The following is a 16,033-nucleotide window of genomic DNA, read 5'->3' as shown; positions in this document are numbered from 1 at the left end:
CCATGGTGGAGAGTTTGGAATCTGATTGATTGCTTCTGTGGACAGGTTTGTTTTATACAGGTAACAAACTGAGATTAGGAGCACTCCCTTTAAGAGTGTGCTCCTAATCTCAGCTCGTTACCTGTATATACAACACCTGGGAGCCAGACATTTTTCTGATTGAGAGGTTGTTAAATATTTATTTCCCTCCTTAAAATGTAAATCAATTTATGATATTTTTGACATGCGTTTTTCTGGATTCTTTTGTTGTTATTCTGTCTCTCACTGTTCAAATAAACCTACCATTAAAATTATAGACTGATCATTTCTTTGTCAGTGGGCAAAAGTACAAAATCAGCAGGGGATCAAATACTTTTTTCCCTCACTATATATAGTCCATATCGTCATTCAGCCACGTCTCGATGAAACATAAGATGTTACAGTTTTTGATATCCTGTTGGTAGGATAATCTTAATCCTTGATTATCCAAGATTCTCATAAGGCTGCCCGATCTGCGGCCCCTTTTCCTGCATCTTCCGTCAAGCCAAATACGTGGTAATGGGCCTGTTCCAGTGAAAGCAGGATGTCCTTCTTGTCGACTCGTTAAAGGAAAAGGTTTCTTCCAGTCCACGGTGAGTAATCGCAGCTCTGATGTCCAGAAGTTATTTTCGGTCATAAGAGACAGTAGCAGCAACATTATGTACACAATACGTTTAAAAACAAGTTACACAAAAAGCAAAAAAAAATAACTAAATAGCACAATTGGTTGGGAGAATGTAAAACGTCAGCCATATATTTCCACGTTTATTAGCTTTGCAAAGCGAATTATTGTCCAAATCGTGAAAATAAGACCTGTGTAATGTTGTGCTTAACTTTTCCAACATCGTGGCACTTATTTGGAGTCTGTGGTTCAAGTGGTTTGAATGAACGAATATCCTTCGAAAGTCCAACCTCAAACTGTCTTTACATCGGTGTCAATTTACCAACCTATTTGGCCTTCTGGTGTACCAAAATGCAACTACACTGCCAGTGTGATCTAGGCGTAAAGGAAATACCGCAGTGCATTCTGGTATAGCATATGCAGCGAGAGGTCAGAGTAACGTTGCTCAAGATGTCGGTCGTTTGTCTCTCGTCCTTGGGTCGCTGTAGCGCCGTGGCATTCCGATCTTCCGCCGGAATGGTGGTAAGGCTGTGTTAAATACGTCTGTGTCCATTTTAACGATTACCTAAACGGAATGTGCTTTGTTGACCGTTTCAAACGATATGCGTTTGTCGGCTAGTTATCTAGCTGCTTGCTTCGTCCCTCAACGAACTACTGTTTACAGACCGCTCATTGTGGAAGCTTCCGTAGCCTGACATACTTGATCAACCAAATCTAAACTATTCGGTTTCACCAGAATAACGTTTCCAGTCAACAGAGGCATATTCAGTATCTCCAGGAACAAAATGTAAGATTGTGTGGAATGTGGCCTTCGCTATCAAATCAGCTTTTATCCGGTCTCCCATTTGACGCCCGTGGTGGGTGGGCTGTCATTGTAGTCCATTTTAGACCACGTAATCACGCGAGAGTAAACTACAACATCTTCCACTCCTACAGCCGGAAAATGGGAGACCCGCGATAACGTTTTTTTAAACGCTTATTTGATAGCGAAGGACAAATTGAATCGTAAGTGTTGTTCCTGCTGAGTATGCCTCTGACTGGAAACTATATTTTAGGGAAACCGAATAGTTTAGATTTAGTTAATCAAGGATTGCTCACACCTACAGCATCATAGCACAAAATGGTATGCAGCATATATACGGTACCAGTCAAACGTTGACACACCTACTCATTCCAGGGTTTTTCTTTATTATTTTACTATTTTCTACATTGTAGAATAATAGTGAAGACGTCAACTCTGAAATAACTCACATGGAATCATGTAGTAACCAAAAAAGTGTTAAACAGATCAAAATGTATTTTATATTTGAGATTATTCAAAGTAACCACCCTTTGCTGTAATGACAGCTTTGCACACTCTTGGCATTCTCTCAACCAGTTTCATGAGGTAGTCACCTGAAATGCATTTCAATTAACAGGTGTGCCTTCTTCAAAGTAAATTTGTGGAATTTCTTTCCTTAATGCGTTTGAGCCAATCAGTTGCATTGTGACAAGGTAGGGGTGGTATACAGAAAATGGTCTATTACCAAATAGGGCTAAGTCCATATTATGGCAAGAACAGCTCAAATAAGCAAAGAGAAACAACATTCCATCATTACTTTAAGACATGAAGGTCAGTCAATATGGAACATTTCAAGAACTTTTGAAGTTTCTTCAAGTACAGTCGCAAAAACATCTAGCGCTATGATTAAACTGGTTCTCATGAGGACCGCCACAGGAAAGGAAGACCCAGAGTTACCTATGCTGCAGAGGATAGGTTCATTCGCGTTACCAGCCTCAGAAATTGCATCCCAAATAAATGCTTCAGAGTTCAAGTAATAGACACATCTCAACATCAACTGTTCAGAGGAGACTACATGAATCAGGCCTTCATGGTCGAATTGCTGCAAACAAACCATTAATAAAGGACAACAGTAAGAAGAAGATACTTGCTTGGGCCAAGAAACATGAGCAATGGACATTAGACCAATGGAAATCTGTCCTTTGGTCTGATTCCAAATTTTTGGTTCCAAGGTGAACGGATGATGTCCACATGTGTGGTTCCCAATGTGAAGCGTGGAGGAGGTGGTGTGGGGGTGCTTTGCTGGTGACACTGTCAGTGATTTATTTTGAATTCGTGGCACCCTTAACCAGGAAGCAGCGACACACCATCCCATCTGGTTTGCGTTTAGTCCCACTATCATTTGTTTTTCAACAGGACAATGGCCTCCACAATCCACTGACCTCAACCCAATTGAGATGGTTTGGGATGAGTTGGACCGCAGCGTGAAGGAAAAGCAGCCAACAAGTGCTCTGCATATGTGGGAACTCCTTCAAGACTGTTGGAAAGCATTCCAGGTGAAGTTAGTTGAGAGAATGCCAAGTGTGCAAAGCTGTAATTGCTGGCGCTCAGACGTTTTTTTGCATCTAAAGAATCGCAAGTCCTCCCACACCAGTCACCGGTACACACCGGTCAACTCCATCATAAATCGTTGAGTTTAATCAACTCGAGTCAGAGCTGACAGTAAGCAAAGACTTGTGGATGTTTTAGCAACGGCTGCCAAAATAGCACGGTAATGTTAACAGGATGGCCGACTTTGCTTAGTCCTTTTTAAAGGCACTTTTGCTCTATTGTTTGATCTTGCTTCATCTGTTCTTGTCAGTACTTCATATTGTGTCCATTGGAGATAGTGCTATTGTTCACATGTTTAAAATTAAGTAAATGCATTATGTGCGGAATGAGTTGGGTTAGTGGTGTAAGGTTAGATGATCCTGTAATGTAGTTATGTGATCTGTAGGGGGACGGTATGGGAATGGCACAAAATATGTCTGACCTTGCTCCACCGGGTATAACGTTGCTGTAGCATCAGCTTACCCTTCCCCATATCCTGACCTTAGATCATTGTCTAGGTGGGGCAACTTCACCCAATTCCCCCAAATCCCTTCTATAAACCTACTCTCTGTGATGGACTAATGTTAAACAATTCACTCAACACTGTTTATACAATCCTCATGCCAGGAACATTGTCGTCATTCATGTGTTTTGTTATGACACGCATGGAAGAAGCAGTCCTCCTCACTCGCCTCTCTCACTGTTAGGCGGTTCGGTATGCCCAGACAGCAGCGGCCACAGCCCCACAGCCTAGAATCAAGAAGTTCCAGGTGTACCGCTGGGACCCAGACACAGTTGGTGACAAGCCCCGCATGCAGACCTTTGACATTGACCTCAACACGTAAGTACAGCCCACGTTATCAGCTGCACACTTCCATTAGGTTGTTGGACCAAGGACTTTGTCATTTATTGAACGTTATCACAAACCACGTTTCCATCTACAGTTTATGTGAGTAAAGTCAAGCCGTATAAATGTATGATGGAAACAGGAAGTGTTGGTAGATTTTTAATAAATGTCGACAGACAATTTGTTAATTCGACATGGTGGGATATTTCTGTCGGTAAAATTAATTATGCAACGAATTGAGGTGGAAATGATTTCTTGTGCATACTTTTCCAAGAAATTGCACAGTTTAGGCTACTGGGTGGTGAAAGTGCACGGTTATGAACTCGATGCTCCTTTCCAATAAAATTGTGGGTCTTAATTTGTATGCTAGTGACATGATGATTGGTGCTTAAGCTGCCAATTAACAAACAAAAATGATCTTGCTCTTATCCATGTCATCATTTAACCTAACCAGTCCAGTGCCCACTTTATCAGTAAACTGTTATCTCGAGAGTATGCACGAAAACCAGATTGGTTAAGTTTGTCGCAACAGTTTGTCTGGCAACTCTATCGGTATAGCAAAAAATACAATGGAAACTCATTTAATTCCTATTTTATTTATTCGGTACATGACAACTTAAGTGCAAAAGTGTTTTTTTTGTTTTGTATTTTATGTGCATGACTTCATCATGCACAGCCTTTTATCCCTTACAAAGTCAGTCTGACACACCTCTGGTGTGGAATTGCAAGTATGATAAAATATGCAGTTAATTTTTTTGCATGAGAATCTGTCGTAAATTGAATGGAAACCTAGCTACTGTGCTGTATCTTTTTAGTACCGAGCTCCCCTTGTATATGGTGGTGATGGAAGACTACCCCTCTAGATCAGACTGGCTGTTCTTGACTGGTCCTGGGCATTGGCATGTTCTGTTGATGTTCATCTTCTTTCATTTAGGAGTTTGCGACTTGGGAGTTACAGAATGACTTCACATGTCTCATGGTGGCCAACTATATCTCTCGATACAGTTCTCAGAAACAGAAGATCATGTTGCAGTGGTGTACAGGGCATTAAATATTAGCTCAAATGATGACACTGTTTGAGAGCGAATCATGAGCACCCTTCATATGGAATTAAGGAGGATAAACCTGATACTCTGGACAGGTTCCCAGTCCTACTTATGTTCTTTCTCTATCTGTTCAGTCCTATTGGCTCACCTCTGGCAATGAGTCATCGTGACAGTACACCACGGTATTTTTATCACAAGTTCACAGCATGGATATGTATAGTATGTGTCAATCCTGTTGTCATATTTCTTCAGTGTACAGCTGTCAAATCTAATTTCATTTGTCACATGCTTTGTAAACTGATGTAGACTAACAGTGAAATGCTTACTTACAGACCCATGCCAACATGCAGAGAGAAAGAAAATAGAAAAGTAATAATATACAATGAGTAACGATAACTTGGCTATATACATGGGGTACTGAGTCGATGTACGGTGTGTGTCCTATCACTAGGCAACAGGATAGAAAACGCCGTAGCCGCAGTGTATGGGATGAGTAAAATAGGGTCAATGCAGATAACCAATAGTTACCCAGACTGACTATTTAGCAGTCTTACGGCTTGGGGGTAGAAGCTGTTCAGGGTCCTGTTGGTTCCAGACTTGCATCGGTACTGCTTGCTGTGCGGTAGCAGAGAGAACAGTCTATGACTTGGGTGGCTGGATTGTTTGACTATTTTTTGGGGGCCTTCCTCTGAAACTGCCTGGTATAGAGGTCCTGGATGGCAGGGAGCTCAGCCCCAGTGATTTACTGGGCGATCCGCATTCAAAGCGCCTTGCGGGCAGATGCCAAGCAGTGTCCATACCAAGCGGTGATGCAGCCAGTCAAGATGCTCTCAATGGCTCAGCTGTACAACTTTTTGAGGATTTTTTTCAGCCTCCTGACTGGAAGAGGCGTTGTCGTGCATATCTTCACGACTGTTGGTGTGTGTGGATCATGATAGATCCTATGTGTGTGTGGACCATGATAGATCCTGTGTGTCTTAGGAAACAATAAGTTGACTGTGCTTCCCTCCTTTCCACAGCTGTGGCCCCATGGTATTAGACGCCCTCATCAAGATCAAGAACGAGATGGACGGCACTCTGACTTTCCGTCGCTCCTGCAGAGAGGGTCAGTGTGGGAAGGGAAGTGGGGTTAGTTTGGGACAATGATGAATAGATACAATTTTTGGAATGATTCTAGTAATGAATCACTAAATGTTCTGTGGGGAGTGAGAGAAGAGCTGGGATTAGTGTTCTTAAAGGTTGACTTACTGTATTTTTGTTACGTGAGGGGATTTAGGTAGCATCAAGGTTGGAAAAAGATTGGAGAAGAGGTTGGGAGTTTGGTATGACTCGCCCAGTGATCAAAGACTAAAAATGGGTCCCATTTTAAGGAGATAGATTGGGGGTAAGGCCCTGCGGTAGACTAGCGTCCTGTCCAGAGGGTCTAACTTGTACATCAAGTTGCCTCATGCTACAGAAACAGGAGATGGGCTCCTGCTCCTATGAGCCGTTACGGCTCACACACGCCAAGGCTACTAAGGTTGGAAAGTGTGTCCAGGATGGAATTATCTAAGAACAGGATGTCCAGGGATGATACCAGGGCAGCTTAGTTCTAGTGACTGACTATCCTCAGATGGATATGCTCTAGCCAAGGAAACCTAACACGTGTCAGTTCCTTCTACAACTTCATATAATGTCCAAGGTGTCTAATACAGTGTGTATGTGGGTTTGCTATGGATCAGGTATCTGTGGATCCTGTGCAATGAACATCAATGGAGGCAACACACTGGCCTGCCTCAACAAGATTGACACCAACACCAGCAAGGCTACCAAGATCTACCCTCTGCCACACATGTACGTGGTCAAGGACCTGGTGCCTGTGAGTGTCATGACATTCAATACAAGCTCTTCACAAACTGGCTAGATTCCTTTATCCACCATTATGGCTTTCAATGGTAGAAATTGGAATGAGTTTTGTGATTGGGTTCTGTTTTGGTTGCAGGATATGAGTAATTTCTATGCTCAGTACAAGTCGATCGAGCCCTACCTGAAGAAGAAAGATGAGACAAATGAGGGAAAGGAACAATACCATCAGACTGTGGAGGACAGACAAAAACTGGTACACCCAAATTACCTTTGTTCAATTTGCAATGAGCATAATTTAGACGTATGAACTTAGGGCTGCTATTGTGTCCATTCTGCACTCTTCTCCCTTTCCTCCTCATGACTTGATAATTCTCTCCCTCCCAGGACGGGCTGTATGAATGTATCCTGTGTGCGTGCTGCAGCACCAGCTGTCCCAGCTACTGGTGGAATGGAGACAAGTACTTGGGACCTGCTGTCCTCATGCAGGTCTGTTTATTTGAGTTTAGACTAGTCTGAGAACTTTTTTGTTTAGAGTTGTTGTATTTTGATCAACGGGACACTGATGGGTGAAGGTGTGTATGCACCTTGGACTGTTTGTGAGCTCACATGTCCGTCCTCCCTCCAGGCCTATCGTTGGATGATCGACTCGCGAGACGAGTTCACAGAGGAGCGTCTTTCCAAACTGCAGGATCCTTTCTCTCTCTACCGCTGTCACACTATCATGAACTGCACTAAGACCTGCCCCAAGGTAACCTCAGTCTAGTAAACAGCACTACTCCCTTCCAAGGGCTAACAGTAAACCTCACTGCTTACTAGCACACTTCTTCTTCCTCATTGTACTCAAATGCATCACCTCTCTCCTACTCTTACAGGGCCTTAACCCAGGGAAGGCGATTGCAGAGATTAAGAAGATGATGGCCACTTACAAGGAGAAGAAATCAGCTTCTGCTTGAACCCCCCCCCCATAAATTATACTATAATTAAGATTCCCTACCAGTGGGTTCTGCTGGGCCTACACACCTGTTCAACACCTCCACACTCTAGCACTACTGACACTGGACTCCAAGGGCAATGGGTGCATGGTCCACGCCGGATTGGTGTTGTGTACTGTAGTGCGAGAGCGTGTGTTTGTGTGTAAGAGAATGCATGGGTGCATACTGTATGTGAGACTTGACCCACTGACTTAAATGGTGCATTCCTTAGTTCATATACCCATTGTTTGGTCTCGTAGGTGTGTGTGGGTGGGTTTGAGTTCAGAGTGTGATGTATTCACAGATATTAAATATGTATATGATCTGCAGCTCTTCTGTCATACCTATATCTATCAGGAGTCTGCTTGTAATAAATCCAATGATTTAATGCCTGCTGTTGTTTCCCTTGTTATTACACTTGCTTCAGACCAGATGTCTCTCACTTTATTCCTTTAGTAATAGTTATCACCCCTTGGCTTTATCAGCACCTTCATTGAGTGGTGTGATTCTTTGTGCAGCATTTGAATGGTGATGGGTTTTTAGGATCAGCTAAATACAAAAAATAAAAATTACTGTATGTGTGCTACAGTGGGTAGTGCCGTAATTTCAATCTATATCCTCTAGGTGTCAGTCTTTCACATACTTAACTGGAGTTGAGTGAAAAGGGAGAACAAATAAGGACCCTGTCCAAAAAAAGCCCCTTCAGTGTACGCAATTTGGCGAGTCTCCCGAAGCCTATTGTTGGGCATGTCATTAATGCACCATGGAAAATTAATCAATAAAATAGAACCATGAATGTATCTACCATTTTTAAATGGTTCAAGTTCTGTCACACGGTACTGCCCTGCTAATTGACTGTCCCCTATCATGAACAATGACGTGGACAATCCAAAATCATACACGAAAAATGATATGCCTTGAGATCAATTATGTGTGTGTACTGCTTTCAAACATCCCTATTTATCCATCCTTGAGGGCTAGGGGGTTTATGTGCAGTCAGTGCCGTGGTTTCCAGTCTGTGGTTGGTGGGGGTCGGCGATGTGTCCGACAGAGGCGGGAGAGGGGGCTTGAAGGCGGGGCGCTACAATGTGCCGTTCGGTCAGAAGTTGCTGAAGACGGACGCATTAGACTTGCGGATCGCCAGAGCTAAATTGAAATAGAGGTAAGAACTGAAAGTTGTTTAAATTCATATATTTCGATATGAAATAATTGCAGTATTTGTAAGCATGTCCGCTTATTTGGATTACTTTGAATATTGACCATTAATCAATGACCAAGGAGTTGGGCTACATTTCTTAACTTTTACCATGTGTCAGGGTGGTGTGGGTTTTTGATCACTTATCAGTTATTTGAAATATACATATTTGTATCCATCATCAGTACCGAGTTATAGGCCTACCTGAAGAAAAAAAAACTATAAAATACAAAGTACAAGTTCAATAATAGCATGCAAGCAGTGGTGACCTGTCAACTAAGCTGATTCTGTGTCTTTTCTTTACAATTCACGACATGATTGGGCCTCATGTAATTATTCAACAGGTACTTAAATCTTTCATTTATTCAGATTGTTATAGGTTGACATGAGGTTGTCTATTTGTTGTCTGTTTACACTGTTGTGGAGAATGTGGCAATCCAGGGGGTGGGGTTATAGCTGGGGGCAATGACAATACAATGGAGAGGGGCTGGCCAACAAATAAAATGAGAGGACAAGGGAGAAAAGAATGCAGACTAATGGGGGGTTGTTAAGAGGGGAGGAGATTGGAGGCAGGGGGAGAGAGAAATCATATATATATGTTTTTACATAGTGCTTGAAAACACACTGTGTTTAGTAGGAGGAGGCATGAAGAGTGGGAGCTCTCCCTCTTCATGTTTGCATTGTTCCGAAGTCCCCATGCTTTGGGGGAGGGGGTCAGTTAGGGCTGGGAAGGGGAGGGGGGCAAAATGGGGTTGAGGAGGAGGGTGTAATAGCTCCCAGATGTGTGCTGTGAAAACATATGGTTTTCGATAGCCACTGTGATGCACAAGAGGAATATCTGAACACACACACTTTGGTGACATGTACCTTCATACATACATGTACACTCTGAAACACTACCGCCAGACCTCATAGTATGAAACATTACATGTGAAGATACTCACACATATACACACTGATGATCACATGATAGCACACTCAGTGCACAAAAAAACACACACAAGCTAGACTGTCTGATTGTGTGCAGTACAGAACGTGAGAAGTATTTGTTCATTCCACAAGGAAAGTAGCCTAATATTGTGGTCTGCACAGTTACTTATAAGCAGTCTAGTTAGAAAAACTGTTCTCTGTGCCAATTGTTCCCAACTGAATGTGAGTTGTTGCAGTTTACAAGTGGTTTATGAACTTTACCGTGCCATTGTCATGTACTTGAAAACTGTAATAAGCATTGGAGGGGGGTCTTATTGCAGCAGTGTACTGCTATCCTCTGAGAATACAGTCTTCTCTCTCTCTTCACTAACTCCCCCTTCCTCACTCTCTCTCTCTCTCTCTCTCTCTCTCTCTCACTCTGTCTTTTTGGCATGGCATACAGTGGTCATACTGTACGAACTCAACCTGGCCAGCTCTCTGCTTGTTAGAGAGAGAGAGGAGTAGAGAGGGGGAGGGGTTCAGGGAAATGACAAGAGAGGGCGACATAGAGGAAATGAGAGACGTGGAGGGAGGAATATGGAAGATGGGGAGAGAAGGAGGGGTGGGGTGGAGGGGCTCAGTGGTTCTTTTCCTGGAATTTAGCCCCTGGTCTGTCTGCTTTAGAGTGTTTCGTAGTGGAATGGAGAAAAGGAGAAAAACAGAGGGATTGTTAAGAAAGACAGACGTGCCACATTCTTGCTGTCAAAGTTTTCCTTTTTCCCCCTGACTGTTTGGGGCCAGGGGAGGGCAGAGTGGAGGGTAAAAGAGAGAGGGAAGAGGTGAGGTCAGAATGCAGGATAGGAGAGAGATGGAAGGGAAAAGACTAGAGGCCCATGGGTAAAAGACTGTGATGAGGCCCATGGGTAAAAGACTGTGATTAGGCCCATGGGTAAAAGACTGTGATGAGGCCCATGGGTAAAATACTGTGATGAGGCCCATGGGTAAAAGACTGTGATGAGGCCCATGGGTAAAAGACTGTGATGAGGCCCATGGGTAAAAGACTGTGATGAGGCCCATGGGTAAAAGACTGTGATTAGGCCCATGGGTAAAAGACTGTGATGAGGCCCATGGATAAAAGACTGTGATGAGGCCCATGGATAAAAGACTGTGATGAGGCCCATGGATAAAAGACTGTGATGAGGCCCATGGGTAAAAGACTGATGAGGCCCATGGGTAAAATACTGTGATGAGGCCCATGGGTAAAAGACTGTGATGAGGCCCATGGGTAAAAGACTGTGATGAGGCCCATGGGTAAAAGACTGTGATGAGGCCCATGGGTAAAAGACTGTGATGAGGCCCATGGGTAAAAGACTGTGATGAGGCCCATGGGTAAAAGACTGTGATGAGGCCCATGGGTAAAAGACTGTGATGAGGCCCATGGGTAAAAGACTGTGATGAGGCCCATGGGTAAAAGACTGTGATGAGGCCCATGGGTAAAAGACTGTGATGAGGCCCATGGGTAAAAGACTGTGATGAGGCCCATGGGTAAAAGACTGTCACAGTTGGGAGTCTGAAAAACAACACAGAAATACATCTATGACACAGCGAACACTATGTAACAGATGTGTGTTTCTGTATCACTCGGAATCAGTAACCCTTTGAAAATGTATACAGTCTTCTCTCTCCTCCACAGAGACAGCGATCATGAGAGTCCTCCTACTGCTCTCCATGCCAGGTGAGTCCAGCACAGTCACACTGAACACTGCATAATATACACAACACTCTAATGTACACACAACAGTAGACTAACCCAATAAACATTCTATACAACAAAACACTTGTCCAGCACCTTTGCCTAAACATTTAGGCAACTTTGCCTCAACAGTCCTCCTGCTAGCTCAGCCCCCCCTCTACCAAGAACCATTTCCTTTCCTGGGTGAGTTCATCCATGTCATTATTACACTGTCTGTCCACGTGTACAAACACACCGTGACTCAGTACTGTGTCTCTTCACATGTGGTCATTATTTCAATGTCTTTTGTCTACCCACCCTGAGAGTATACCATTTTACCAGGTAGATGGAAACATTGAATGTCCTGTGTATTGTAATTTGTTTATTGTAAATACTTCAATGACCACTTACTATCTCAGCACTTGTTAACATCTTGATTATGAAGTCATGCACAAAGACAATCTACCGTACATTTCCTCCCAATTTTAAAAGCAGGTGGTCGATGTTAGATTCTTGCATGACTTGCAACGTTTTATGTGAAATCCCCACTGTGAGAAGATGAGAAATCCCCACTTGAGAAGATCTCTGCTATTCATCTGTCACATAAAGAGTTGCTTGCCTGTCTGTCAGTCTGCCTGCTGTACATTTATCACAATATGTTATCAATGTAACAAAGGAATATCTCATACTGTACCTTTGTTAATTTTGCTTCACAGAGGACTATGGCCCTGATTATTTCCCAGGTAAGATACTTGTGTGATCTTGTTACCTATTCTACTCCTGTAGTGTCATTAGTTTTGATAGACTGATGTAGAGAGCTTCTCTGCCCTTTGGTGATGTACTGAAAGTTCTGCTCAGTACCTCCATTTTCCTTGAGAGAATTCAGCAATTCCCTTGTTGCTCACCATCTCTCTCTTCACCCCCCCCCATCAGATAATCCTGACACGGATGTCCAGCAGCAGATTCTGTCACAGGTTCCCCAAACGTTCCCTGGTCCCGAACGTCCTGGTCTGTCTGGTACTCACACCTTTCATTATCTACTATTCAACATGTATTATCAACTGGTATGTTCAACATCTATATCCACTGTCCTGTTCTTCTGTCTTATTAGTAGGGTTATTCCGTTAAAATGTGAGTTTCTGTTTTGTTTCAGAGCAAGAGACAGAGCCCACAGAACCTGGCCCCCTAGGTAAAAAACAGAGAGGGAGTGTCCGTGTGAATAGTTTTTGATGGATGACTGACCTGGACTATTATGCTGTGTGTAGATGATTGTGTTGGATGGCTCATATGTTTTCTGTTGTGTAGATTGTCGAGAGGAGCAGTACCCCTGCACCAGACTCTACTCTGTTCACAAACCATGCAAACAGTGTCTGAATAGCCTCTGCTTCTACAGGTCTGATATTGCACACCTAACCCTTAACTTATCATGATAGCATTGAACGTGGATTATAAAGTGTTCAACATCCCACTAACACTGTTCCTCTCTCCTCAGCTTGCGAAGGGTGTATGTGGTCAACAAGGAGGTGTGTGTCAGGACCGTGTGTGCACATGAAGAGCTGCTAAGAGGTGAGGTGTTCTTGTATACAATGCACAACCAGCTGTCCCCACTAAAGAAACACACACACCCGTTCAGTTTTGTATTCACCTCTGTGAAGGACAAAGGCTGTAACACTTCTCTCTCTCTGTAGCTGACATGTGCCGTGACCAGTTCTCTCGTTGTGGTGTAGCGGCGGTGAGTGGCCAGTGTGGGTCACTGGGGAGCAGCTGTGGGAAGAGCTGTGGAGGCTGTTGAGAACATGGGACACATCAGAGAACACCAGCCCAAATACTGCCACATCTCTAGGGTCCACATCCCACCTCCTTCCCATCCCATTTTCTGTTTAATCTTTGACTGTATCCACTTTGGTACAAAAGAACTCCCATGTTTCTTCTCTTTTCATCTCTCCTCCCTTTCAGAATTCCATACATAATGAGAAGTGGGATCAGTAGAACGTGTGTATGGATAAATATATATTCTTTTATACTCAACAGAACATTGATGACTGTATAATGTCACTGGTGCTATAAAATCACTACCACACTGGTGCTAAGGAATGGAAATCAGCAATCAGAGGCACATAAAAAAGCAACATTTTTATCTTGTTTTTTATGCCTAATCTTATCCTATATTCTAAATCATTGTGTGATGTTTGTTGTTGTTTACTATACCTGTGTTGAAAAGCAGTCATAGTAATGAGGGGACAGCCAGAGTGACAGCTACTGCTTACTGACCTCAACAACAGAGGCATTAGCAAAACTCAATCATCCATAACCATCCCACTGCCTTGGCACTGACTGGGTGGCAAGCAGCGAAAATCAGACTTGAAGAGACGGGTGCTGACCCCTGACCTCTCGAGTGTTATTGTGTAACATGGTCAAGGTGACTAGAGCTACAGTGGCTGGTGACCTTGCAGTGAGTGCATAGGTTCACATATCAGTGGCAAGAAGTGCTTTGAAATGCGGCTCACAAATTGTTACTGTACTACTGCTTTGTAAAACCCTTTCACTATACTGGAGAAAAAAATACAGGTTTTTTACTACAACTTTACCTTGGTGTGACTAATTCTGATGAGTTTGATTGTTTGTGCTTTATGTGGATCAAACAAACAAGCAGTGTTGTCAAAGATTCTTTATCAACATTAATTTCTTACAGAACACCACTGTTCTCTCATTTCAATTCCCTTACAAACATGATTGATGCATGTGTATCCATCCCCTAAACATCATCCTGATAGTTATCATAAATGTACCTCGATATGTGCTATTCCTAGTTAGTTACAAGTATATCAATCTAAATTCACAAACTGATATACATACAGCACATATATATTTAACAGTGTTATGGCTTGGGGGTAGAATCTGTTCAGGGTCCTGTTGGTTCCAGACTTTGTGCATCGGTACTGCTTGCCATGTGGTAGCAGAGAGAACAGTCTATGACTTGGGTGGCTGAATTGTTTGACCATTTTTTGGGGCCTTCCTCTGAAACTGCCTAGTATAGAGGTCCTGGATAGCAGGGAGCTCGGCCCCAGTGATTTACTGGGCGATCCACACTGCTCTCTGTAGCGCCTTGTGGTCAGATGCCAAGCAGTGTCCATACCAAGTGGTGATGCAGCCAGTCAAGATGCTCTCAATGGCTCAGCTGTACAACTTTCTGAGGATCCGAGGGCCCAAGCCACATTTTTTCAGCCTCCTGAGGGGAAGACGTGTTGTCGTGCCCTCTCCACAACTTGGTGTGTGTGGACCATGATAGAGCCTGTGTGTTTGTATATCACAAACGGCTATACATACAGCACATACATACTTCATCTCATGTGGTCGCTTCATGTGCTCTACATATAATAGTGTCTATTGGTCCAGACAAAATAGTTGGTTCAATCTCAACCAGATACTAGCAAGATGGACAGTACAGTAGTTCCTTCATATGGCCGATCAATTTGTTGCCTAGTGCTCAAACAGTGACTCAGACTCGGTTCTCCCTTTGTATTCTGTTCTGCTGGTGTGTGTGGGAGGGAATCCAGGCCAACTGTATACTGGCAGCTGAGGATCTCATTCCTCCTCTGTTGTACTGGATGACACTTCTATCATCCACAGTCTCCTCCCGTGGTGTCACTGACTTTCTCCCTGAGTAGGAGAGGCGTGTGTCAAATCATAGGAGATGATGATTGGATATTGGTTCTTGGAGCTGTTAGTGGTCTTTAGTACCCATGGAGGGACACAGGTGAACTGCTCAGTGCTCAGTTCCCCCCAGACATCAGGGAGGTGGGTAGAGATGGCTGCCTCCGCCTCATTTCCTGCTGCAGCTGCTCCTTCAGAGTGGACACCTGTGGGACGGACAAACAGACAGATGAGGTCAGGGACAGACATTAAGGGTATGTCTTCTTTCCCTTTGACCTCACGGCTGTATCTACCTGCTCCTCCAGCCCTTTGACCCGGTGGCGGTGGGCTCTCTCCCTGGCGGCCAGGGTCCTCTCTGCCTCCCTCTGGGCGACCCTCAGCCTCTCCGCCTCCCGCATCACCTCGTCACGCTGCCTCACAGAGCTCTCACTCACATTGTGGGACTGCTCCATCTCAGCCAGCTGGGCCTGGATACACAGAGAAATATATATACACAGATAAAAGTGTGTTAGTCACTGGGCCACAGCAACACCAGATCACAGTGTTAGTGATATGGTGTCATACTGACAAACTCAAATCCCAGACAGAGATATGTCTCAGTGTTAACAACACAGGGTTAGGGTCGTTTTCTAGATGCTAACAAGAGGTATGTCAACACTACATGGGATACCATAAACACACAGCTGGTGGGGCTGGGAGAGGTCTGACGACAAATGGATAATAGCCCGTCTGTGGTGGTCACGTCTGCTTCTTGATTGGCTGACACAATGAAAGGAAAAGCTATTCTCATTGTTCACATGCATGACCTTGATAAATGAATCTG

The 16,033-nt window shown here is 43.7% G+C and overlaps 3 protein-coding genes across 7 annotated transcripts in view; 2 read left to right on the top strand and 1 right to left on the bottom strand.

The window, feature by feature from the left end:
• Positions 1-1,016: 1,016 nt before the first annotated feature.
• LOC112218034 (succinate dehydrogenase [ubiquinone] iron-sulfur subunit, mitochondrial) lies at positions 1,017-8,108 on the top strand. The gene is made up of 8 exons (XM_024378641.2): positions 1,017-1,162; positions 3,719-3,852; positions 5,924-6,009; positions 6,626-6,762; positions 6,886-7,002; positions 7,134-7,235; positions 7,375-7,497; positions 7,622-8,108. The coding sequence occupies exons 1-8, from the start codon at positions 1,058-1,060 to the stop codon at positions 7,700-7,702; spliced, it is 885 nt and encodes a 294-aa protein (XP_024234409.1). The 5' UTR covers positions 1,017-1,057; the 3' UTR covers positions 7,703-8,108.
• A 626-nt stretch (positions 8,109-8,734) lies between these two features.
• LOC112218045 (microfibrillar-associated protein 2) lies at positions 8,735-14,143 on the top strand. Of its 2 annotated transcripts, none has more exons than XM_024378655.2 (9): positions 8,735-8,882; positions 11,499-11,559; positions 11,710-11,760; positions 12,273-12,299; positions 12,490-12,573; positions 12,710-12,745; positions 12,862-12,949; positions 13,049-13,122; positions 13,245-14,143. In XM_024378655.2, the coding sequence occupies exons 2-9, from the start codon at positions 11,529-11,531 to the stop codon at positions 13,346-13,348; spliced, it is 495 nt and encodes a 164-aa protein (XP_024234423.1). In that variant the 5' UTR covers positions 8,735-8,882; positions 11,499-11,528; the 3' UTR covers positions 13,349-14,143. The 2 variants fall into 2 exon arrangements, with proteins under 2 accessions (XP_024234423.1, XP_024234417.1); XM_024378649.2 differs by having other exon boundaries at positions 8,771-8,882; positions 11,518-11,559.
• A 476-nt stretch (positions 14,144-14,619) lies between these two features.
• The window catches only part of LOC112218064 (rootletin), a 42,824-nt gene continuing 41,410 nt past the window's right edge, over positions 14,620-16,033 (bottom strand). For 3 of the 4 annotated variants that reach the window (XM_024378677.2, XM_024378683.2, XM_024378672.2), the window contains 2 exons: positions 15,504-15,677; positions 14,621-15,416 (listed from right to left, as the gene is read on the bottom strand). In XM_024378677.2, the coding sequence (XP_024234445.1) occupies positions 15,330-15,416; positions 15,504-15,677 (261 nt within the window). In that variant the 3' untranslated portion in view covers positions 14,621-15,329. Of the gene's footprint in view, positions 15,417-15,503; positions 15,678-16,033 lie in introns of all 4 variants that reach the window. The other variant, XM_024378664.2, reaches the window with a different exon arrangement.

Source organism: Oncorhynchus tshawytscha, linkage group LG02 (assembly GCF_018296145.1).
Source record: "Oncorhynchus tshawytscha isolate Ot180627B linkage group LG02, Otsh_v2.0, whole genome shotgun sequence".
Lineage (NCBI taxonomy): Eukaryota > Metazoa > Chordata > Actinopteri > Salmoniformes > Salmonidae > Oncorhynchus > Oncorhynchus tshawytscha.
The sequence above is the reverse complement of the archived record's forward strand: the minus strand, read 5'-3'. Positions and strand labels throughout refer to the sequence as shown.